This window comes from Fopius arisanus, unplaced genomic scaffold, assembly GCF_000806365.1.
Source record: "Fopius arisanus strain USDA-PBARC FA_bdor unplaced genomic scaffold, ASM80636v1 scaffold00088, whole genome shotgun sequence".
NCBI classification, from domain to species: Eukaryota; Metazoa; Arthropoda; class Insecta; order Hymenoptera; family Braconidae; genus Fopius; species Fopius arisanus.
In genome coordinates this window covers 396,581-418,390 of record NW_011887827.1, presented here as the reverse complement: position 1 = coordinate 418,390, position 21,810 = coordinate 396,581, and the positions used below count along the sequence as shown (strand labels likewise).

The 21,810-nt window shown below is 38.7% G+C and overlaps 3 protein-coding genes across 10 annotated transcripts; 1 reads left to right on the top strand and 2 right to left on the bottom strand.

Moving 5' to 3' along the window:
• Positions 1-422: 422 nt before the first annotated feature.
• Positions 423-4,820, bottom strand: LOC105270478 (band 7 protein AGAP004871). 3 transcript variants are annotated; one of them, XM_011311438.1, is made up of 10 exons: positions 4,736-4,820; positions 3,847-3,973; positions 3,509-3,618; positions 3,365-3,437; positions 2,881-2,963; positions 2,151-2,354; positions 1,657-1,712; positions 1,494-1,572; positions 1,103-1,204; positions 423-869 (listed from the first exon to the last, which is right to left on the bottom strand). In XM_011311438.1, exons 2-10 carry the CDS (start codon positions 3,938-3,940, stop codon positions 771-773), a joined length of 900 nt encoding a protein of 299 aa, XP_011309740.1. In that variant the 5' UTR covers positions 3,941-3,973; positions 4,736-4,820; the 3' UTR covers positions 423-770. The 3 variants fall into 3 exon arrangements, with proteins under 3 accessions (XP_011309740.1, XP_011309737.1, XP_011309738.1); XM_011311435.1 differs by having other exon boundaries at positions 3,847-4,052; positions 4,736-4,813; XM_011311436.1 differs by lacking the exon at positions 4,736-4,820 and adding an exon at positions 4,671-4,735 and having other exon boundaries at positions 3,847-4,052.
• A 782-nt stretch (positions 4,821-5,602) lies between these two features.
• On the bottom strand, positions 5,603-8,304 carry LOC105270476 (UDP-glucuronosyltransferase 2B13). Its single transcript, XM_011311428.1, has 3 exons — positions 7,096-8,304; positions 6,306-6,525; positions 5,603-6,005 (listed from the first exon to the last, which is right to left on the bottom strand). The coding sequence occupies exons 1-3, from the start codon at positions 8,168-8,170 to the stop codon at positions 5,705-5,707; spliced, it is 1,596 nt and encodes a 531-aa protein (XP_011309730.1). The 5' UTR covers positions 8,171-8,304; the 3' UTR covers positions 5,603-5,704.
• Positions 8,305-8,443: 139 nt separating this feature from the next.
• On the top strand, positions 8,444-21,282 carry alpha-Catr (alpha-catenin related). 6 transcript variants are annotated; one of them, XM_011311430.1, is made up of 11 exons: positions 8,444-8,785; positions 9,865-10,274; positions 16,180-16,369; positions 16,513-16,793; positions 17,249-17,491; positions 18,366-18,629; positions 18,832-19,246; positions 19,382-19,500; positions 19,587-19,916; positions 19,993-20,199; positions 20,974-21,282. In XM_011311430.1, exons 2-11 carry the CDS (start codon positions 10,188-10,190, stop codon positions 21,121-21,123), a joined length of 2,286 nt encoding a protein of 761 aa, XP_011309732.1. In that variant the 5' UTR covers positions 8,444-8,785; positions 9,865-10,187; the 3' UTR covers positions 21,124-21,282. The 6 variants fall into 6 exon arrangements, with proteins under 6 accessions (XP_011309732.1, XP_011309731.1, XP_011309734.1 ...); XM_011311429.1 differs by having other exon boundaries at positions 8,444-8,792; XM_011311432.1 differs by lacking the exon at positions 9,865-10,274 and adding an exon at positions 15,075-15,236 and having other exon boundaries at positions 8,444-8,792; positions 20,974-21,279.
• Positions 21,283-21,810: the final 528 nt, after the last annotated feature.

Below are 21,810 nucleotides of genomic sequence, written 5' to 3'. Positions count from 1 at the left end.
CGCCACAATTAGTGCATACGGAGTGAAGTGTAAGCAATGAAGCGTCGGTTTGGTAATAAATTATAGCTTCAGTTCGATCGCCGTGGATTTACCCCTGTGAACCTCTCAAAGCGTCACCCGTTCGATTTTTATTTATTCCATCGGGACGAGTCGTTATTGATTCAATGAATCGGTGTGAAATTCACGGAGAGACAGTGCTTAGTCGATTGAATCAATTTATAGATCATATTTTGGGATTTTCTCTCCGGGAATCGGACAATGAAACGAGTCAAGTGCAAACAATGGACGCGTCGTTTTGGAAATAACCTGTTGCAACAGATCGATAATTCCGAATTAATTCCGGTAAATCTCTCACGATTAAATACATTCGATTTTCATCATTCTATCGGAACAACGGGTTAATAATGGAATAACTCGGTGTGTAATTATTTTACGGTATTTTTTATTGATAAATTAAAATGGTGCTACTGAAAATTCCTTAGGTATTTATAATTGGACAATATTACATATAATACATGATACATTTACAAAATATCGTGCGTCGTGATTTATTTATGACCGGCAATTACTGAAAAATCGTCCTGGAATAGTGCTAATGCCAACGTGAGTGATAAATTCTCGTTTGATTCATTCCTCATCGTATGAAAAAGTGAAAAACAACACATAAAGACCCTCAAAAACATGATAATTCCGTGTGGGTTTTGTTTTGTTTATAAAAACTATTGCCGATCGGTGAATAGGCGACGTACAAAATCACAGGTGAGTTGTATCTATTTATCTTTATTTGCTGACATGAAGTATGTGAGCATGTCGATTGGTAATGGAAAGACGATTGTGGAATTCTTCTCTGCTGAAATCGTGTTGAGTGTCTGAAAAAAAAATTAATTGTCATTTTTACGTTGAATTTTGGATTTTTTTAATCATTTTCAATTTTTTTTGGCTCTGAAAAATTCTTTATCATCTATGAGGTGGTTATACGTGAAATTAATCTCTAGGAGTTGACTTTGTTTTTTTAATCGAAATATTGAAGGATTCATTGGACTCATTAGACTGATCTTCAACAATTGTTTCAGATATCCTGAGACATTTTTGTGGTGCTCACCTGGAGGTAGCGGAGCTGGAGAGCAGCCGGTGAGTCCCCAATAACTTCAGAAGCTTCTCGAAGGGCTCGACTTGCTTTTTGCTCGCCCTCAGCCGCAATTACCTTAATAAATTCCAAAAATGAATTGAATATCCCGTGATATTCCAATATAATGTCAACGATTTGAAATTGGAATTGAAATTTTCCATGAAAATTTTTCTGCACGCGAATGTTGAACCAACAGCGAAACCCCCTCGAAAATACAGGGAAAATATTTAACACGAATTGCGAAAGCACTAGGCAATATTTTAGCGATTTCAATTATTTGTTATCACCACTCGAAATCAGTGGCTGAACCGTCCTCCGGTAAAATGACCGCCTTCCTTATCGAAACTGAAATCTGATGAATTACCTTAGCTCGAGCTTCGCGAGCTGCCTCAGCCTCAGCTGCCATAGCTCGTTGCAACTGTACCGGCAAACGTACATCCTTTCTAAAAAAATCGATAAACCCATCAGTATTTCAAACCGATCGAAATCTGGAAAAGGTTGAGAAAATAAATTGCATGTTTACTAACATTTCCACTCGCTCCACTTTTATCCCCCATGTGTCGGTAGCCTCGTCCAACGCAGCCTCGATATTTTCAATACGAGAAAAAAAAATATAATCACTCCATAAACAACACCAACATCGATTCACCAACGAAGAAATAAAGAGTAACGACTCGACCAAAGAGTAAAAAATCCCCATGAGACATTTAACTCTATGAATGAATATCTCTGGATCCAATGGAGATAACTAAACTTACTACTGACTAAATTGCTCTCAGGACCGCTTTTGTAGAGCAGAATGAGAGCAAAAAAGATGATCATGGCGAAACTACTGGTATTTGTCTTAGAGGCGGAGATATTACTCGATAATTTATCTATGGACTAATGCGAGTTGTTACTCTTAACCTCTTTGATGATGGATTGTGAGGAGAATCTAGATCACTCTGAGTTCACTGGCAGAAGCGATATAAAAAGGCATTCCAATTATTGATTCTTCCACCTCAGTCCCATAATTAATTACCTGCATATTTCCAGATATTGTTTCACGCTCGCTCAATATTTCGTGGAGTGGCCTTGTACCCATTGTATTTCGTAAAGTTGTCTGGGCAAGCAATCGAGTACTATGATGAGCATTTTCCACGTTTGCAATCGATATTGTTGCATTATTAACTCGGTAATACACCACTGCATCGACTGATACGGTGACACTGTCTTTGGTTAAAACCTGAAGTTCATAATTTATTATTTAGTCGTTGTAAACCCGAATGTCAGCTCATTGCGCATAATTTTTGAGTACTCGAGGTGGACGAATGAATTGAGTGAATAATCGATGAGTTCTTGAATAATTTATTGATGAGATGAAGAGGCACGTGGCCTAATGGTATTTGGCAGTGAAACCCTCTGTAAATTAATTATTTGTGAGTGGATAATGACTGCGGAACAATTATTTCCAGAATATCTCGGAGATTTATGCGACTAGGGAAACCATCGTGAGACCTTTTTTGTAGAGAATTTCGTGATGTGAAAATAATTGTTATGAAGTTTTTTCACATATCTAGCTGTTTTCCATATTTTGCAATGAATTTTCATGTTCATCCCGACGCGATGATTGAACCGGTATAATCATAAATTGAAAATTCTCAGGTTCCTTAATCACTGTAAACCACAGGTCGGTAATTAATGAAAATCCGAGTTTCGAGATAGCCAACAGGATAATATAACTTTGGTGATTGTTAGATAATGCAATATACCTCTTGCGGTGGCACGTCGTAAGTACGTGTACGTAAATCTACCCGTGCATAGCAATCAATGCAGGGCAGGATGAAGAAAATGCCTGGAATAATAATAGTCGGATTACCGATTGTCCTTGATGGACTAGGTTCACTCAGAAAAAAGGTTTTTATTTTTGGCGAATCGTAAAAGTCTAGGAAATAACTCTGCATTTACGAGCATTTTCCTCTCAGTTATTTCCAAGGATTATTCTATTTTTAATTGCGAAGTAAATAGGGTAAATAATTGAGTTATTTAATTAGCTATAATTAAGTCCTGTGAATCGCGGAGCGTTTGAAAGATTCAGTGAGTTATAAACTATCGTGAGTGATCGAATCATTACGATTTCGGAAAATTATTAATTTTTTTTGTAGAAATTAGAGATCGGTTCTTGAAAATTCGAATGTTCTCTCAGTGTTGTTGACTCAATTTAGAGAAGCATTCTAATTTTTTGGATTGACTCACCCGGACCCTTCGCGCCGCCTGACAGTAATCTCCCCAGTCGAAAAATGACTGCTCTCTCGTATTCCTGAACGACCTGGTGGCACAACGTCATTTGTCCCATTAATATCTCATTGATTCAAAATTATTCGGAAACTGAGAGGTTACCTTGAAGCAGACGAATAATGAAAACGGCATTGTCATCACCACGAGTACCCAAGACAGTACCACTAGAACATTTCCACATCCTGATTCATCAGCTGGCGTCGAATCCTCCGCTGATGACAAAAAAATTACCCTTACTTCCCCCGAAAATAATCGAGAATTGGTATTGACATTTGCGTGGAGAAAAATTGTAGAAAATTTCATTCTGAGATGAAAATCGTTATGACGGCTTAAAAAAATTTTATTGTGACTGAAAATACGATTCTTCCTAGACATGTCGTTTTTACTGTCTGGGAGTGAATTTATTTATTATATATATATATTTTTTCTATTTGTTTTACCTCCGATGATTCTCTTTCGAATATCGTCGGGTCGTGTGTTGATTTGTACCGTCGTTGTGCCTCCGTTACTCATGTTTGTCATGGGAAGAGACATTTCGGGACTAATTCTCGCGTCGAAGTGCGCCACCTAATATTTTGTCAGTAGAAAAATTCAGCAGTCAATCGATTTTAAAATTGCTGAGTAAAACAAGCTCGATACGAGTATTCTAGAAAGAAAAACCAGTGAACACAGTCAATACAGGATACATAATTGGTCGAAAAATATAAACCTGGCGATAATGATAGGGTGAAATGACGCGATGTTGAAAAATTATTTCACGTCCGTGTTACACTTGAAAAAATTTGCGCTGAATTTTTTGGGGGTTGATATCTAATTGAATTTCAAATGAAAATTTATTTACTGCAATTTACTCTGAATATTGAAGAGCGATTCGTATTTTTATTGGGAAGAAAAATGGAAATTCGCCATTCTCGCGAATTCCCAACATGAATTTCAAAATTTTCGTAAATTTCCAAAATTCGTAGAAATTAATTTGGCTTAATTTCCATCAATTTTCCCTTTAAAAAAATTTATTTAAAATTATCCAAATAACTATTTAATCACTGATAACATTCCTCCAAAGTCACTAATCACTCAAAAAAAATTAATCCACCCCGCGGCCTCCACCGGAATTCAAGTGCTCGACCGCGAATGAATTGCGCAATTCCGCGGAACTTTTGAAGTTCAAACCGGGAAACATGAACCCAATCTCGACAATTCCTCCAAAAAATCAAAACCAGGAAAAGATCTTCGAAATTCAATGAATGATTTCCCTGATCCGTACTATTCCTCAACGATGGATAAACCCTGGAAAACAACTCAAAATCAAGGAGCAGAATAGGAACGTACCTTGCCGATACTGGTGGACAATGGTATATGAAGAGGTTGCCACGACGACAGGTGGTGGAACAGTGAAGTGTCGCGTCAGTTAAACAGCAGTGACAGCCATAGAAACCTAAAGCAACCCTTGCATAATGTACGCAGCCTGATCACTTGATTACAACTGAGCCCCTGGAAAATCCTATAAATATCCTCTAAACGACGATAAAATCATCGAGTTCCTGGAGGATTTCTGGAAATTCCTGCAGGATTTCTGGAACTGCACTTGTAACTTTACCGAGCAAAAATTACAGTCAACTCAATCCCATTTTTAGGTGAAATTTTTATTGAAAAAAATCGGATATTCAGGTCAGGATAAACTTAACAACAAATTTTTCTCCGCGTGCTTCAGGAAGTTGATGATTATTATTACGCGCATGGCCAGGTGCAAAACAGAGAAGAGTCTTCACCTTTATTGACTGGTGCAAGATATAAATAACTTCTCTACATAATATTTACGGAGGTGTGCCCTTCACTTTATTTTTCCCATATTGTGCCATGGCTTGCCGAGCTCTATGGCCCTTCCTATTCATGAATATTAAACAAGTTCGATCCTCGAACTTCGGGGAAGGTCAAATGGGCCGTCAATCTTCGGAAATATCGCCTAGGGATTGGGGGGGATATTATCAAAATTATATATTTGTTTGAAAGTCTTCCTGGATGGCTAAACTGGCTTTTCCGTGACACGAGATATTTACCTTGAGGATCTAATTACACGAATACATCAAGATTATAGGGACACTCGATGCGTGGATTTATCCAATTAAAACATTAATTAAACCATTTACATTTTAACGGTGATGATAAGGTATTAAGAATTACGAATGACAAACTGAATATCAGTTATTAAAATATTTATTGCTTGCCAGTACAAAACACCTCCTGAATTAAAATCATCCCAAAAATCGGTCACTTCATGCTAGATTGAAAATAATTCATCTAGTTTCGTTTTTTGGATAATGAATTTCCGTTCACTCTCTTCTCCGGTGGAAATATTTTCCTGAATATCACAATTAGTGCCTTGTAAAACGCAAAGATAACGACCAGAAGAATTAACAATAGAAAACCAATCACATCTAAGTGTTCTAATTGATACCAAGCGAGGTCAGCAGCTGCTGTCCTGAGAAACTGATTGCTCTGTCCACGCCCGACGTATTCAGCCCACCAAACGGATGTTTCTACTGGTGACATGGGACGATCGTGCCAAACTTTCTGAAGAGCCTTCGCGTTCTCCATGTATCTAAAAACGATTTTAAAAAATTGCAATCAAAAATCAAATGTCGATTACTCAAATTACTTCAAGATCGGAAAATTCATCGGAAAAACGGAAATCCCTGACATGCATTTATTTCGTGGAAATATTCACAATTTTTCTTCGACTTCCTTTGGACTAATTGTCAGGTATCATTTTTTTGAGGTGTATTCCTCGAAATTTGAACATTCAACGCTTGTCAATGATTGACGATGGAAAAGTGATTTCCAATCACCCCAAACTTTTCTCATTACTGTACGTAATCCATGAAGTGAAATTTAAACTTACGTGGGATCATTGAATACCCTGTCAATTGCAGCTTTCAAAGTTTTCCCATTCAGATTATTCCACTCCAAAACTTGGGCTACACCTCGACTTCTAGCTGCAGCAGCATTGTTAAATTGGTCTCCATACATGGGTACGACCACCATGGGAACACCAGCGCTGACACCCTCACTCAGACCGAGGAGACCCCCATGGGCGAGATAACATTTTACATTGGGATGACCTGAAATAAAGCGTCACCAGTGATAGCCTGGGAATACGTTATATTTTTTTGTTACCAACGTTATTGCTGTCTCAGGAGTCGTTTACCTCAGATATCTTTCCAGAGACACATATTTTTCGCAAGACAGAATTTATATCAACACACGTCGTCGGTGATATAAAATAGAACGTGCATTGGTCGGACACGGAGAGAAAAAGTTTCGTGATGGAAACAAGAATTTTCAACGTGATAAAAGAATTTTCTACGATAAGAAGATAATTTCATGAAATTCGTAGGATTCAATTGTGAATTAATTGCCGAAATAATTCAAACGACATGAAAAATAATTCTGAACAAATAATCTTTATCGTCGAGCCCTGAGTGGAAACTTTTTATCAGCTTCTTATCTCAACCAGAATACCAGAAAAATGAGGAAAAATGGTATGCGAAGAAATATCTCGTCTACTGAATACAAAGAAGAGCTTTGGATTCCATCACTCCGAGATCACGGATAGTTCTCTGAAAAATTAATACCACCACTCCCGCCCAGTCAATACCAATAATCAAGATTAATCAATCTAATCAACTCACGAAGAATAGCAGCTTGCGGCACCCACTTCTTGACCATGACATTATCCGGCTTGCCAGGGAGATGTTCATCCTCCCACTTCCAAAGAACCTTCCAGGGAATACTTCCGAGAGCCTGGAGAACCTCCCCCAAAGTGCGCTGATCCATGGAGCTAGCCTTGATCATGGATCCCCAACTGAAAAAGACAACCCCTTCACTGGCATCATCGAGGAACTTCTGAATATCCGCAGGCAATGGCTGGTGCTTCTCTGGGATATGGAGACCCCCCACTTCCACAATATTCGGTAGATTTGGCGCAGCTCCATGCAGGGAATAGTGCGAATTCACAAGAATCGCTGAAATATTCTTGGCAATGTCATCAAGAGCTGGCACATTGGGTCCAAACGCCTCCTCCACGAGCTTCTGCGTCGGTCCATTACAGAACACCCCATAAGCAAAGTTAAAGATCTTGTGGGCAAGATAATTCTCAACTCTCTCCATAAACCCCATTTTTGGCCCATATCCCAGAAATAAAATTGGCACATAACTTGGATTGCGTTCGTTGGAGAGCCTACCATTGGCCCAGGGCATGAGTACGTGGGAGGATAAACCAATGAATGGTGCTTTAAACCGATGGACAAATCCGAGAAAGCAGTCGCTGTTGAATACTTCTGTAATAATGAGATCGAACTTGGCATTGGACTTTATGAGCCTCTGGACATCTTTGTTGTCCAAACTCCGTTGGCAGCACTCCAGACCCCAGTGACGAAGAAGCATGAATTCTCTCAGGAGAGAGTAATCCAATGTCTGCAAGTCCACGACCTCCACGAAGATGTTGTCTTCACCAGCAAGATCGATGTCTTTGTAATTTGGCAGCGGTGGTGATGAGTTGCTTCTGGGGAAGTACGAGATAACTGTCACGTCGTGGCCACGATTGGCTAGCTCTTCCAGAAGTGGTTTGAAGACAGCGAAGTGACTTTTTCCAGGGTGAGCGAAGGCCCCCAAAATCCGGAGTCTTTTATCAGATGATTCTGATGTTGAAGGGAGAGGTGATAGCAGCAGAATATGTAAAAGGACTAGGCAGAATTCCAACTTCATTGCTTCGCACTTTTATTTGATTATTCTAAAACGCTTCACTTTCACTGGCAGTTGTGGCAATGAAATTTCAGATGTCCACTTTCTCGGTCGTCGCACGCATTCGATCATTTAGTAATGACGAACATGAGAAAATTGTGTGATAGTCCCCTCCTCACTGATGCGTATTGCACAATCCACTTGGCCCCACTACCTCCAAGCACCAGTGAATCGTTACGGATTAGTTATTCCTAGACACTCGCTACGGAATATTGTTTCAGTGTTTGTTCGAGAACGTTGTTACATTCTTACGGACTTGTTTGTATTGAGCTCCTCAAGTTTGGGATGAGTGGGGAGAAGGGCTGCACACCAGACGGAAATCTAATCGCCGAGGTTCAATGTGCCAATTAGTTGAGGCACGATGATCGATTACTCCAACTAGTTTTGTCGGTTGCTTCTTCTTGTTAGGACAATTTTTCTGACGCACGGGGAAAAATGATTCTTCGAAGGATAAATCCCCGAACTCTAGGAATTTTCTGCTATAATTATGTTTTCAATTGAAATAAGTCACGAAACTCTGACGGATGTATTCCAGAATTGAGGGAAAAATCGGCGAATGATGTGTCCGATTGAATTGGTGTAACGAGTAATTGTTTATTTAATTATCTCTATGTGTGGATCAAGGAAATGGAATTTTTCTCGTAGGGAAAAAATTATTTCCGTCAATTGAGTATTCAGACTAATTCAGATTCTCCAGAAAAATGAAGGCTTTATCCACCGCGTGATGAGTTGGACTTTTTTTTTGCTTTGTTCGGTGATTTCAGGCTACATTTCCGGTTGTTTTAGTAACTATCGGTTGTCTACGAGGAAATGTCAATTAGCCTTCGGTACAATAACTGTTGTTCAGTTGATGCACGTGTCAATTTGTTGCAGATCATGCCTCAAAGTGTTCGGGATAAGATATCAATTACAGAGTGAATGAAAAATTTTCGATGATAACCTGTGAGCATGAGTCAGCAAAAAATTGATGATTTCGAAATATTTGTTTGACCGGATTTTGCACGAGTCGTGGAGACGACGAAGCCGATGGATACTCGGGGTTTCCTATCCTCGACATATAAGTCAAGTTCAATGAGTTAATTTTAGAATTCTCGCCCAACAGCAAAGATATCACGAATACGAGAATTACATAATCGGAACTTCGTAGCCAATTCCTCATTCTTCGGGGATCTGTTGAAAAATCGTCTCCTATTGATGAAATCGAGAATTCAGTTTTTTTGTTGGAAATCTATCAATTAGCATTTGAATCTAATTTCAATTTCAAATTCAGATGACGTGATATTATTCATACAATACCAGAGAACCAGGAAAAATTGACTCTCACAACAATTATCGAATGAAAATATTTTCAAAATGAAATAGTTTATAAACTAGTTCTCCATCTCTCAAATTACGAATTTAAAATTGCAAAGTACCTCACGTTCTCCACAACTGAATTATCAAATTTCCGTTGCAATTTTTTTTTGGCAAAGACTTTTCAGTTTTATACACTCCCAATTCAATGATTCATTGAAATCATGCGTAATCGACAATCTTCTAACGACAATCTACAATTTCATAAAAAAAAAAATCGGCGGCTGGTGCCCTGAGAAAAAAAATATTTTGCCAAATATATTTTCTTAGTCAATATCTTTGGCAAAATAATTTGTTTTTCCCAGTGTCCGGGGTCTGGATTTTCCCCCGGAAGATGTCGCGATGAGTCGGAAAATGGATGCGACGAGCGTCGTCGGGGACTTGGTGGCGTCGCCACGTCGGCGTCGGGGCGCTGCGTCCACCCCGATGATTAACCACGGAAGGCAATCCACAGTCACTCGTCACTCGTGGGATAAGGGTGGCAAGGGTGGAGGGGGCCGGGGTGCAACGAACCTTCGTTGGCTCATCTCTCGGGGGCCTCGGACTCGTCGGGAGAAAACGAGAGAAAAATATATATAACACACACACAGAAATCGAAATATAGTCAGAAGTTTTTCTCCACCGAGTCATGGAGACACCCGACCCCGTAGACCCAGCAACCCTAGAGATTAAGACCCGTAGCATAGAACAGACACTACTCCCACTAGTCAAACAGGTAAGACACGAGTCGAAATAAAACGGTGACAGGAAACCGGATATTGTTATTCGTTTTATCACGTTATCCATGAACTCTTCGCACAATTTCTTTTGTATCTTGAGAGCACTCGTCACTTTCATATCTTCCTTTTTTTTTCTTCTTTTCTTCCTGATCTATTGGTGTTGCACATAACCTATTGAGTGTCATGCAGGGGTGGAATGAGTTGAAAAAATTGTAATCGTGAAATTCAAGTGAATCATCAAGTGAAATTCAAATATTAACTGGAAAAATAATAATTTTTTTTAAGTCGAAAACCCCGAGAGGAGGTATTTTGTGAGTGATTACGGCAGTCAGTGATCAGACGTCGCGTAGAATGTATTCACGTTTTGGTGGAATTTATTTTGGTTGTTTTTATAAATTATTATCAATTATGTAGTCTCGAATATTGGAATTCGTCGGTTTTTTTTTTTGGATTTTGGGGTTTTCTTGGGGTTTGCCTCTGGTGTCGGCTCCTGGTGGGGCGGCCTCCGGGGTGACGTATCTACCGGCTGATCAATTTTTTCGACGATCCAATAATAGGCGGGTTACGGGCAAAAGCGGAAATGAGAGTGGAATAGTGTTTGACAGATTTCTGGGGCATGCGCTCAATACTCAGTGACTTTGTGGTGTTTATGAGGCGTCGATTGTAGCGAGAGGTATTTTTAGGGGTGCGAATGGTTATGGAGTCTTTTCTTTTAGCTTTTATCACTTTCTAGTTGAATTGATCGATTTCATCGTCTGACGTTGAGTGGAATTACGGGGTAAGAATAGGAATTACTTTAGATTCTCATTAAAAAATTTCGTGAACAGTGGAAGATTAGAAAAACAATTGGAAGTGATCATTTTTAATTGCTTTAATTATGACTGCTCTGATTGATCCATTGCGAAATTCTGCAAAAATTAATCCTGTGATCTCCTCGGGAGAAATAGTAGATTCAGATTACGATTTCATCAATTTCTAATTTAACAGTTAATACGAAATCCTGGAATATTAAATTCCATCCATTTCCTTTTCCCCAACTTCTCCCCCGGATAATTTAAATACCTGGAATACCGCTCGGAATTTCCGAGCGAAATTGGAGAATTTCATTGATAAAATTCCGCGGCTCTCTGTTATCCGCGCATTCTGTAGAAAAAATATATTTCAACGATCTCGAAGCTCGGGCTATTCGAGGATAAAGCGTTGACTCGAATGAAAACGAGAGAAATAATATTCGGCATTCGATTTCACGTGAGTGAATTACGGTCTACCCACACCACCGGTGTGGTTATCCTCTGGGTCAGACAGAGAGAGAATTATTACACAAGTAAAATCCACAGGTGCATTTCCCGAGTGAAAGATTATCAACTGTGCCATTGATTTTATCACCTAAATAATCCGTCCTCAATTACGCGGCTCAAGGGTATTAACGAGTCTATTATCACGGCATCACTAGCAATGATCACTCGATTTTGAGTCGATTATTCATGATACACGATTATTCAAAATGCCTTTCGTACTGCCACCAAAAAATTATAATGACGCGTAAAAAATTTAAAAGAAAATTCCCCAAAAAAAGTCGCTGTGAAGTCGGCTTTGAAGTTCTCTTAAAAAAATCATTGTTGATACAAAAAACTTCTTGAATACCGAAATAGCTTTCCTCGAATCAGGTTACGGCCATTCCAGTTGAATCGAATAAATACTCGATTTTAGGTTGGAACCGCCAGAGGTTTCAATCGAGAAACTTCGTGCGATTTTTCCCTCGAATATTCGACTTTCACTGCAGAACGCGACGATACGTCAGCTTTCGTTTAAATTTCTGAGTTTTATCCGGGAAAAATGAGTTTCTGATGGCTTTTGGTTGGGAATCCCCTGAAGACTGTCGTCGGGATGAAAAATCGCGCCACTGGGTAATCAGTACCGATTCAGGGCTCCCAAGGGGGACAAACAATGCGAAGACTTTCAGAGTAAATAACTCAATTTTCCTTTCACCTTTCACGGGAAAAAAAAAGTCGAGTGAAAAGGGGAGTCGGAGTCGATAAGTAGCTCAACGGAAAGTCCGGGGAATTTCCGTCTCCAAAGCTTCCTACCACCCCCTTCATCCCTCTTCATCCCCCTTCATCCCTCAGCCCCTCTTTCTCGAATACACGAGATACCCAGTAACAAAGTTTTCTTCCAAACTACAACATCTAGTATCTCGCGAACTGCTGAAGCAAAATGGGTTTGCTCATAACAAGTTTCATTATTACGCACTCCCGAACTTTTAAAAACTTCACAAAAGTAACGACTACTCCGATAAGATAAACCAGCAAACAAAATGCCAGTAAAAGCCATGAAGCGAGGAGCAATAACTCCACATTTTACTCAGAGAAAAAAGTTCAGCTCGCAATGAAATTTCCGTTTGAGATAAAAATCTGAATACGAAAATTAGCGGAACTTTGCGGAACAGCTCAACATTTTTTTCTCGGATTATCTTAGTAGTTATCTTTATGGTGAGCGGTTTAAGCAAAGTTCCGATATTTTCGTGTAGAACCACTCAATTTCTGGGTAATCGCGGAATTCAGAACACGAATCGGTGAAGTGGAAGGGACAGATAAGGGAACTGCTAGCCGTCCCTCGCGAATATCTTTGGATTTGATCAGTGAGCTTGCGAAATTTTCCTGAGAACCTTCATCCACAGTAGGGGTTGGGTAGACAGACCGGATTACTAAATAAATAATCATCCCAGTCCTCACAATAAAATTGATCCACTCCCCATAATTTTTCGCAATCACTGATAAAAATCCGCGAAATTCCGCAAAAATGATCCGCATTCTGCAAAAAAAAAAATGAACCTAAATATTTCCATTCATGAGAGAGTTGTTTGATTTTTCCAATTTTTTCGGTCAATGTATCCGCGAAATAACAAAAGAAAAAAAAAACCGTGAAATTGATCGGCAAAACCCGCGAAATGATTTTGGCGCGAGGATGGGGAGTTTGAAGTGAGCGATTTTGCCCCGAGGTTTTGAGAAGAGGTAAAACGAAATATTGACATTCATGGGCCTGGGGGTTGCTGGATGTATTGATTTGTCCACGAGGATGCGCATTGTGCAGACCCCTTCCCTTCTACTCCACTATCACTTAGTTTGTACGGACTCTACACCGTAAAACGTCAAAACCGCGCACACCTGTCCTCGTCTATCCCACGTGCCTCAGTATTGCTAGCATCGCAACAATTTCACCCTCACCCCCCCGCAGCCCCCAAAACATTTTACCCCACCTAGTTGGAACTGCGGGGGCGCCGCTCTGGTATTCCTCAGTCTTCCCTAGGCACTCGGCAGGCCAGTACCTAGTACCATTTATTTCAAAAGATAAAATATTTATTATTATAAACTATTTGGATAAATAACACTCCCTGAATTAACGATAACCACACGATACAAGAGACCGATAATTAATCGTCGATTCGAATTCTCCAATCAATTAAAACCGAGATAAATTGACATTATTTTTTTCCTGAGACGAATTATTATTTCCAAATTTCTGGAATTGCTTCGTTTTTTTTTGAATTTTTTTTCGATATCATTTTTTTGAGTGGAATCAGGTGTGATCAGCTGCGTTTGAGTGATCAAATTGAATATTTATGAATGGAAATCATTGGGGAGAGCCATGAGTGTCGCTCAAGACGTGAAGAGCAATAATCGTTGAGCTACGATAATTCGATGATGAGAAATTCAATGGAATCGATTAATAACGAACGAGACACTGGGGCCTGTTTACTCGAAGCACATGTTCCAAATTGATAACTATTTTTTGATGAGACTAATAGGATCCAGAGTCCACGATCAATTGATAAAGTGACTATTGATGTTGAAAGTTCACTAGGATAATTGGAATTTATTTATCCTGCTGGATGCAGAGAACTCTGGGAAATACTTTGATAGATGAGTTAGAGATAGAAGCATCAGGTATCCATTGACAATACAGACTTCAGGCGGATGAGAAAGCAATTAATTAATGAGCCACGATATGAAGTTGATGTTTTTGATGAAAGCAATTTATCCCTGGATTTAGACGATATAATCCTCAAAAATTAATCAACAATATTATAAAATAATTGAGGATTTGAAAAAACAGAGAGAGAACAGTGGTAATACATCAGAAATTGTGCGAGAAGAGATCAGAAACGTGGAACATATCGCTGCAAGTCAATCACAAAGAAATTGCCTTCAAAATTCAATAAAAAAACGTCGAAATTGGCAGTAAAAGAATTTTTTTATTCAATATTAAATGAACATAAGAAGAAATAAATATAGCGAACTGTTGATAGTTTCACCTGTTGACGAAATACACAGCATCAGGCAAAGATAGACCTAGGAGAAGGGCAATAATAAAGAAGAGATTTTCCAGAATCAATAAATCCACAGATTAATTATCTAAAATAATAAATAAATCACTTGACTATTTTTCCCCGCCCCACGCTTACACCGACAAGACACTAGTTAAATAATTGCGACGATCGCAAAGCACCGAAATCAAATAAAAGTGATGAAGATAAATAAAACGTCAGAAAATAAATAAAATAAAAAAATAACTGATAAAGTACACGTCTATGAATGCACATATCTACGTAGAAAATGATGTTGTTGATTGAGAGTCTATTTTAATGAATAACAAATGAGAATAATTGAGAGAGATAAATAATATAATTTGCCAGTTGAACAAAGGGAGAATTTTCTCTCATCGATAATTGATAAGTGACTGACTGATTTGCATTTCGTTTTTTGCCTGAGACTGATAGAGGAATAATTTTTATCAAGTGATAAATCCTGAAAAAGAGAGAGAGAGACGAAAGGGAATTCGTTACGTTAATAATAGAAGGACAGCATTCTCGTATTGTCAGAGGCTAGAGAAATAAAGAGTATTAAATAAAATAAATCAAGTTGAAAATGTACGAAGGAGGAATGGCTACTGACCATCAGGTATGGCTCTTTGTTTCTGCGCTCAATAGTGCATGTTGTCTCTCCATTTTAAAATAAAAAGATTCATGGAGAGATTTAAAAATAAAGGAATGAAGGGGAATAAACGATTCAATTCTCTCAGTATATCCGTTTGTTATCGGTTTTGTTTATAGAAGTTTGATTTTTTATTTCATTGGTGAGAATTATTTATTATTATTCTGTGGAGTATCACCTTTTTCGTTGATTTTATTAGAGGAGAAATATACTCCAGTGCACAATTATTTTAGCTGAATAATTTATGCAACATGAGAAGATCGTCATTAGGATGGCTAGATTGGTGTCAATGGCTGACTGAGCTGCTTAGAAGTCGCTGCTGACATTTTTAATAATGAAAAAAAATCAAATTTTTACTAATTCCATTATTATCATTTGAGCAAAATCATTACTGCGGAGTTGAGGGCTTAATCGTTTAGTTGAATGTGGGCCGAGGGTACAATTTGTGTTGTTATCATTGAAAAAAAAAAATTGAAATCAACAGATTTATCTCCAATTCCATCGATAGCACAAAAAAAAAATGAAAAATCCCCACAAATCTCTTCATTTCAATTTAAAAAATCAATCGAAAAACAGATCGCATCACAAAACACAAAACTAATCACTCAAAACTCCTTTTTCTAGTCATAGGCCATAAATCATAGGAGGATAAAATCTCCTCATTAGAAAACCCAATACCAGTGAAGTAGTACTGAAGAATATAAACGAAATCATGATTCACACATATTATCGCCTGCTATCTCACAAAATGCCTCCACACACGCACAGTCACAAATTCACAATCACGGGATCGAAACAGCTTCGCATAATCAACAATTTTTAAGTAAACAACACTAATATGTGAATAATAATCGTAATATCGGTAGTGAGTGTTATTCTCTTCAATGGCATCCGGTAATTTTGCCTGCAGATTTCGACTCTCGTATCGCATAGGGAACGACCACTATGTTCCGATCGGAGCCTACGGGCTGTTGCGAGGGTTGGACAGGCAGTGAATCTCGCTGTCGAGAGATTTGTTACTGTTGGAGAAACAATTGCAGATGACAATCCAGAAATCAAGCAGGCAATGTACGAGGCGTGCAAAGAGGCACGAGTAGCTGGTAAGTGATTTTAATGAATTCTATTTAAGTGCAAGGAAAGTATTAAAATATGTCATTCAAATATTTCTACCTCTCATTAATAATACTGAAGTAATTAATTTAGGAGTAATTGCTATGAAATTAGGACGGTTTATTTATTTTAGGTTCAACAATAGAGAAATTGTGCGAATGTGCTGTGGAAGACAGCAGCTTGGCTGACAGAGGATTAGTGGTGCGAGCAGCTCGATGTCTTCTTGGCTCAGTGACTCGTGTCCTGTTGCTAGCTGACATTGTTGTTATCAAACAACTGATCTTTGTCAAAGATAAAGTGGCACGTAGTCTCGGCAGGCTCGAGGGTGTATCAAATTTTACGGAATTTGTGAAAGCATTCAGTCAGTTTGGGGCTGAAATGGTCGAGCTGGCGCATCTGACAGGAGACAGACAGGTGAGGATGAAGAATTTTTTTGATTGTGGGTATTAGTCGGAGGATATCCCCGAAGCCACATCATCAAAAAAAAAAAAATCAGAGACCATTCACGGAAGAATGACGGATAAAAAGGCAAATTAACACAGCTCATAATTCCAGCATCGCCGGAGAACAAAAGCTTTTCAAAATAATCGGATCTGTGTTGGAAGATATTTTTTGTAATCCATACAATTCTCTACGAGATTCTTCAGCTTCCTTTCTTCAGGGGTATCTCAAAAAATCTCGTCTGGAAGCCCCAATTTCCTTTCTTGTGAAATTGAAAAGATTTCCGTCTTACTTTTCATGGTAAAATCTCTCCCTCTGAACTCCTCCGACGAATACTCTAGAAAGCCCTCAAAATCTCTCACTTATCTTCATCAAAGAGGAAAACCTCAAGCCATCAAATCCAATAATAAAAATTAATTGAATTGCAGAACGATCTAAAGGACGAGAGAAGAAGAGCACAGATGGCAGCGGCACGACAAGTACTCGAGCGTAGTACAATGATGCTTCTAACATCAAGTAAAGCTTGCTTGAGGCATCCCGAGTGTCGGTCAGCCCGGGAAAATCGTGACACTATATTTTGCCAGATGAGACGAGCAATGGATTTAATTCACTACGTAGTCAAGGATGGTGTACTTAACTGTAGTGAATCACAGTCGTGCTCAAACTCTCAGGTTTGTACCGTACCTCACTCTCATCCACTTGACATTGATTTTTCTCTTTCATCGCTGGCTGTCCATTAGTCTAGAACCTCAGAGTCTCGAGTAAACTGCAGCTCAAACCTTCTGTTGCTGTTGTAAAAAGACACACATCGAGTAATAAAAATACCACATTGTTCCCAATAAAGATGGCACTAGATAAATCACTTCTATCTGAAAGAGGTCAGGATCGTAAAAAAAGTAACTGCACGTCAATTACAATGAAATCCTCTGCAACTTATTCATTTCACGAGAAACGTAATAAAAAAACCCTAGAACAAATTAACCACGAAGTCAATTAACTACAATTGCATTCTGGTTGTATAATTTCCATGATTGCAAACCACTGAATCGAATGCAATGATGAAGACAGGCTAAATGCCGGAAAATTAATAAACTAATTAAAATTGATAGGCGTCCATGGGATCATGTGCGCGTAATTCAATCAATTCCAGACCAAAATAATTGACAGATATAAATAATAACTTGTTATTTGAGAGAAACGAGAGAAAGTAAATACATTGTATTGATACTGATATAAAAAAAGAACTTCGATCTCGTGAATAACGATAGAAATTCTGAATTTTACATAAAATAAATCCGTAAAAATGGTGTACGAGGATTGAAATAGGAGTTTTACATTTTTTCAAATATCGATATGAAAAGATAAATCACTTCCCCTTGCTCTCGCGGACGACTCCATTGGAGACAATCCGCGGATTATCTTCATCCTCCCACGCCGACCCTTCAGCACGATTTATTCTCGAAGCATTTAAAACGAGCGCGATGGGAAGACTAATGGCTCTCGGAGCCGATGGATTGCCATAAAAAATAGGTCTGATTCTTTCAGAGCCCTCAGCACCAAGATTGGGATAGCAGTACCGTTTGCTCAGCCTTAAAGCACTTTGAACGACTGGTGGAAACCACCAGGATGACGCTAATGGTACCTGGATGCAGAAATACATTGACGTCAGCTTTGGATACTGTAGTGGAGAGAACACAAGACTTCACTGATAGTGCTTACACGAGTCACGAGCACCGAGAGAATATTTTACTCTTGTGTGATCGAGCCAAGCTAGAGCTCAATACCTTGTTGAGAGTTAGCAACAGTATGGTAATTACAAATTCATAATTATTAATGAGTAGTGCGGGAATTTTCGGGAAATATTGCTGAATGAAGAATGAATGAAGATTGTGGTAAGCATAAATTCTTGTGAATGTTCTCTGAATTAATGATTTGGCGGAATACCTCATCGCTTTCACGTTCATTTAACCGGAAGTCATTTGAATTCTTTCGATAATTAATTCGATTTCAGCAAACTTTTGATAATGCACCGGGCTCACCAAATTCTGAGCTAGAACAGGCCGTTCTGGGTGTGCTCAGAGCCACTAGAGACCTCAGGCAGCAATTAGTCACGACCACAATGGAGCAAGCTGGTGATCTCGGTCAAGTGACCAAAGCTGGTCAGGAATTGGTGGCAACCATCAGAAATTTAGCTCTTGCGAGTGAAATCGATCGACTCCAGGAGAGTAGTGATCGATTTCGCGAATATCTCGAGCATATTCTCGAAGTCTGCAAATTACTCAGGCATATTGCCCTGTCAGAGTCACTGCAGGTATCGGCTAAGTTCACGGAGATTAATTTGAGAATTTATGGACCACAAGTGGTAACAGCTGCGCACACCCTTGCAAGATATCCCACGAGTAAAATTGCCAAGGAAAATCTTGAAGGTAGGGGTGAGGGGCATTCTCACCGAGTACATTCCTTTTGTTCTCATTTTGATGACAGCATTCATTAATTTGAGATGGTGGGATTATTATTGGTGATAAATTTTCTCTCACGTCTCATTTGCATTTTTATTGCAGTCTTTGCTGATATGTGGCAGTGGATCATGTCAGACGTGACAACAGTAGCTAAAGATGTTTTAGAATTGAGTCAGAGTCGACCGGAAAAGCAAGTTTATATGTCTCTACCTAGGCCAGGTGTAAGTTTTCGAAAAGTTCATGAATTTTGTTCGGTTGGAGTTCAATTTGAGTTCAGAGATCAATTGCCAATTGATTATTTATCCAGAAACACGGAACAACAAGTAAGCCATTGAAACCAGTCCGCCTAGATAGCGAGGAGCAAGCGAAAATAGCGAAAGCAGGACTTGAAATGAAATTAATAACATCAGAAATGGACGCAGAGACTGAAAAGTGGCAGGAGAGTGGTTCTGCCCTGGAGGAGAATAATGACATTGTAAAAAGGGCGAAAAACATGTCTTCCATGGCCTTCTCCATGTATCAGTTTACACGTGGTGAAGGTGCACTTAAGACTACCCAGGATCTCTTCACGCAGGCTGAATATTTCGCTGAGGAGGCCAATAGATTGTACAAAGTCGTTAGACAATTCAGTTACCAGGTACACAATTAAATTGTTGTGGAGATTATCTGCGAGGATTCGGCCATTGAAATTGGTTTGACTTTTGATTGTTCAGGTGCCGGGTGGTCCTCACAAAAAAGATTTGCTTGAAAATTTGGATCGTGTGCCAACGTACGTACAGCAACTCCAATTCACTGTTAAAAATCCAACAGTTGGCAAAGCAGCAACATTCACTAAAGTGGATAATGTCATTCAGGAAACAAAAAATTTAATGAATGTTATATCGAAGGTTGTGACCACCTGCTTTGAGTGTGCAACAAAGGTGAGGGACATGTCCCTGTTCCAATAGGAGTGCCTTATCCTTCTAAAAACTTTATTTCACATCTCTCTCTAATTCTCATTTATTTATTACCATTTGTTTATGTTTTTTATTGATTTTTTTTATCACTTGAATAAAGTAAACGGATCGAGATAATTTTTTATTCGATGACTGATTTGTAGATACCCAGAAATTTTGTATTATTCTACAGTAGACTTCCGTTACAATCGCTTATTTCATTCGGTAATTTTACTCCGGATTCAAGTTCTCACCGGGCGAATGAGTGGAGAACCGAAAGATACGCGAAAAAAGAACGCGAGGAAAGATGCGACTATAACGAAATTCTACTGTATTATTTTATCATTTTGTAATTTATTGATGGAGTATAATTGTATATATTTTTAGTTTATTGTTCAATGTGTAAAAAATGAATGTTTTATATTTTTTATTTGCTTATTTCGTCGTTCTGTGATTTCATCCCCTACCTTTTTTTTTTGAATTACTTTCGTTGTTGCAGGTGAATTTTTACGATTCGGTAAACTCCTAATTATCGCGTTTATTTAGTCTAATGTGGCATAATTACCGAGATAATTGGACAATAGAGCGTAAAAAATGAGTCCTGCATTTTGGGTTTTGTGAATTCACTGGATTTTAGAGGCATGAATGTTCATGTGATTGTTTAACCATCTCCAAATTATTCCACTTCTCCTGATTCTCTCTGAAATTCATATTAATAATTATTCGATGACTAATACACGAAACCCCTGAAATTTTTAGTACAATCTGGATTTCCGAGGTTTGTCAGCTCGGGGTCCTGGCGGTTCACCGTACAGGGGCGACGGTTCAGGGGCTGATGGCGATGGTACTGGGGTTGGTGCTGATGGCACCAAGAGTGGATCAGCACCCGGTAGCGATCCGTCTGTCTGACAGTTTGGAATGGCCCGAAGGGCCAAAGGGGATGCGCGTCGTACTCGTGTTTCATTTTTACTTTTCTAAAGAGTAATAACCACCGAATTGCTCTCGACCCACCATACCTCATTCAACAGCAATTTTTTAACATTCTGAAAGCCCAAGGATATTTAACAGAAAAATTCCTGCAGATCTGCAGAAATTATTTGAAATTATTCGAAAGGGCTATGAAATGGAAATGAAATGTTTGAACTTTAGGAAATGTTAAAAATCGAATTGCTGGTGAAAGAGAAGAAAAATGATGAAAATGAAACCGAGTACGACCCAGGGCAGCTTTTAAGACTCGATGGAAACTATGAACTCCATTTTTAATGCTGAGAAAGAAAGAACAAAGTATTTTTATTTAATAAATTTATTAAGGATTTAGTAAGGGTTCCTATAGCATGGTTAGATTGGCTAGTTAGATAACTTATTTCCATTTTCGTCTTGACGATCGGGTGGGGCTAGTGTAAATTAGAAGGTGAAGTTTTTCTGAGGGCAGTGGTCGGACCTAAATGGTGTAGTTTAGTTAGTCTGTGTTTTTTAAATGAATAAATCCTCAAAAAAACTATAATCGACGTTTAAAAAATGATAAATTTCGACTCAACTTCAATTTGTGATAAATAAATTGGGAAGGGAAGTTGAAAGCTCGACGCTAAAATCATT